This window comes from Cebus imitator, unplaced genomic scaffold (genome assembly GCF_001604975.1).
Source record: "Cebus imitator isolate Cc_AM_T3 unplaced genomic scaffold, Cebus_imitator-1.0 Scaffold23, whole genome shotgun sequence".
NCBI classification, from domain to species: domain Eukaryota; kingdom Metazoa; phylum Chordata; class Mammalia; order Primates; family Cebidae; genus Cebus; species Cebus imitator.
The window spans coordinates 8329644-8332023 of NW_016107338.1; the positions used below are offsets into that span (position 1 = coordinate 8329644).

General features: G+C 33.6%; 1 protein-coding gene across 3 annotated transcripts in view; it reads right to left on the reverse strand.

Annotated features, from left to right (window-relative positions):
• Positions 1–2380, reverse strand: part of ACTR2 (actin related protein 2) — a 37489-nt gene that overhangs the window by 18419 nt on the left and 16690 nt on the right. For all 3 annotated transcript variants that reach the window (XM_037736169.1, XM_017522130.2, XM_017522129.2), the window contains 2 exons: positions 1155–1370; positions 551–623 (listed from right to left, as the gene is read on the reverse strand). In XM_037736169.1, coding sequence (XP_037592097.1) covers positions 551–623; positions 1155–1370 — 289 coding nt within the window. The remainder of the gene's footprint in view (positions 1–550; positions 624–1154; positions 1371–2380) is intronic.

Genomic DNA, 2380 nt, shown 5'->3' on the forward strand with positions numbered 1-2380 from the left:
TGGTTAACGCCTGCAATCCTAGCACTTTGGGAGGCTAAGATGGATGGATCACCTCAGATCAGAAGTTCGAGACCAGCCTGACCAACATGGAGAAAAATTATATTTTATATAAAATATAAAATTAGCTGGGCATGGTGGTGCATGCCTGTGATGCCAGCTACATGGGAGGCTGAGGCAGGAGAATCACTTGAACCCAGGAGGCAGAGGTTGCCGTGAGCTGGGATCACACCATTGCACTCCAGCCTGGGCAACAAAAGCAAAACTCCGTCTCAAAAAAAAAATTAAAATAGCTTAAAAAGAGAGAACATCCTACTTTTTTTTAAATTAAGTCTTTTTTAACCTTAAATCCTTATTTAGCAAAGCAAATAAAAATGTATATGAAATCTTATTTGACACATTTTAGAAATTGTGAAAATATTTCAAAGTATGGCATATAAGTAATGTAGTTTTCTGGGACTTATAAATTATTGAGAAACCTAATTCTCTGACATAAAACATACATAATAAATGTTGGATGAATTGATTTTTATAACAGTTAAGCTTCACCTACCTTGAGCATACAAAGTCAGAACTGCTTGGATGGCTACATATACACCAGAAAACTGGTAAGTTTCAAACATTACCTGTAAATACAGTTAGAAAAAAAAAATTGGTATTCAGAAAATTACATAATAAATATATGTTTTCTCATGGTCACAGAGTGAATTAGTTGCTCAAAATAGAATCAAATGGACCTGAAAGGGTCTTCCATGTTCATCAGCACCTCTTGCTTCTTATTAAAGTCCTGCAGCCACAGAACTCCAAGTCTGAGGACAGATTTCTGGATACATACTAAGTCCCCAAGCATTTCATAAGAGCAACAAAGCAAAGATTTCTTCGTGTATTAGTTAATGACTAATTAGTGTGAAAGAAAGCTCTCTGCATTGAACAAGACTTTCTTAATTGATGTCCCTTAAGGGAAATACACACACACACACACACACACACACACACACACACACACACACTGAGATAAAGTCTCACTCTGCTGCGTGAGATCTGAAGGAAATTATTTTTATTATCTTTATCCATGGCAACAGTAAGAAAAAAGAAAATACTTGATTTAACATGATATCACAGTAATACATCTATGCATATCCTGCATAAAAACTCACCTCTACAATCTTCTCTCTGTTTTTGGTTGGGTTCATAGGAGGTTCTGTGAGTAAGATTTTACAATTTCTGGTATCTATATTAAGTTTCTCTGGTCCAAATGTGTAGTCCCATAGGTGTTTCATGTCATCCCAATTTCGTACTATGCCATTTTCCATAGGGTAGTTCACTTCTAACATTGATCGTAATTCACTTGCCTCATCACCAACCATAAGGTCCTAGAAAATTATAATGTCAAAGCTTTAGATCAAATTTTTACATATTTAAGAAAACTTGGGAATAATTTTAATCTTTCTGACACTTGCAAAATAAAGCTTTTAATTCCACAAGTTAGAAAAGCTTTTCTATCAAGAACAATGTCTTAGAAAGTTTAATCACGGATAATAAATTTTTATGTACAATGTGGTTTAAATCAATAAATTGACCTTACCTTTAACACAAATGTTTCCAAAAGAAGAGCATTAGCACAAATAAACCCCACATTTTCATATTTTGGAGGGTTTTGTATGAGGTTTCATCTGTTTCTTTTGCTCAATTGTTCAAAAAATAAAGCCTGTGATATGTGAAATAGCACATCAGGGGGAAGAAAACTTGTAGAAAAATGCTCATTGCATGCAGCACATTTCTTTGTACTAAATATCAAAATGATAAATGTTAAGTACTATAAAGCATAATGAAAGAAGCAAAAAATAAAATGATTATTACTCTATAATAATGCATATATACACCAACTATCTTATAAATGTTACAAACTTCTATCTACATATGCCTGAATTAGAATTTAAACTGTTGCTACATATGCCTCACCAGGGTGAATGAGAATTGGTAGAGATACAAGTCTTGTTTCCAATGACAGCATACTTATGATGACCCACATTTGAAAGTCACATTTAGTATAGATAATAAGGCTAAAGATGTCCTAGCATTTAGACTCATTTTAGAAAACAGGTATTTTTTTCCATTTATATTTCTTTTTCTTTTATTTCTTTTATTTTTTTTAAAGACAGGGTTTCACCATGTTGGTCAGGCTGGTCTCAAACTCCTAGCCTCAGGTGATCCACCTGCCTCAGCCTCCCAAAGTGCTAGGATTACAGGCATGAGCCACTGTGTCTGGCCTCTGTTTATATTTCTGTAGATATTTGCTATAATATGCTAAGTTTTAATTATGGGGAAATAAAGAAAAGAAGCAGCAAAATTAACATGAGTTTTTTTTTTTTTTTTTTTTTTT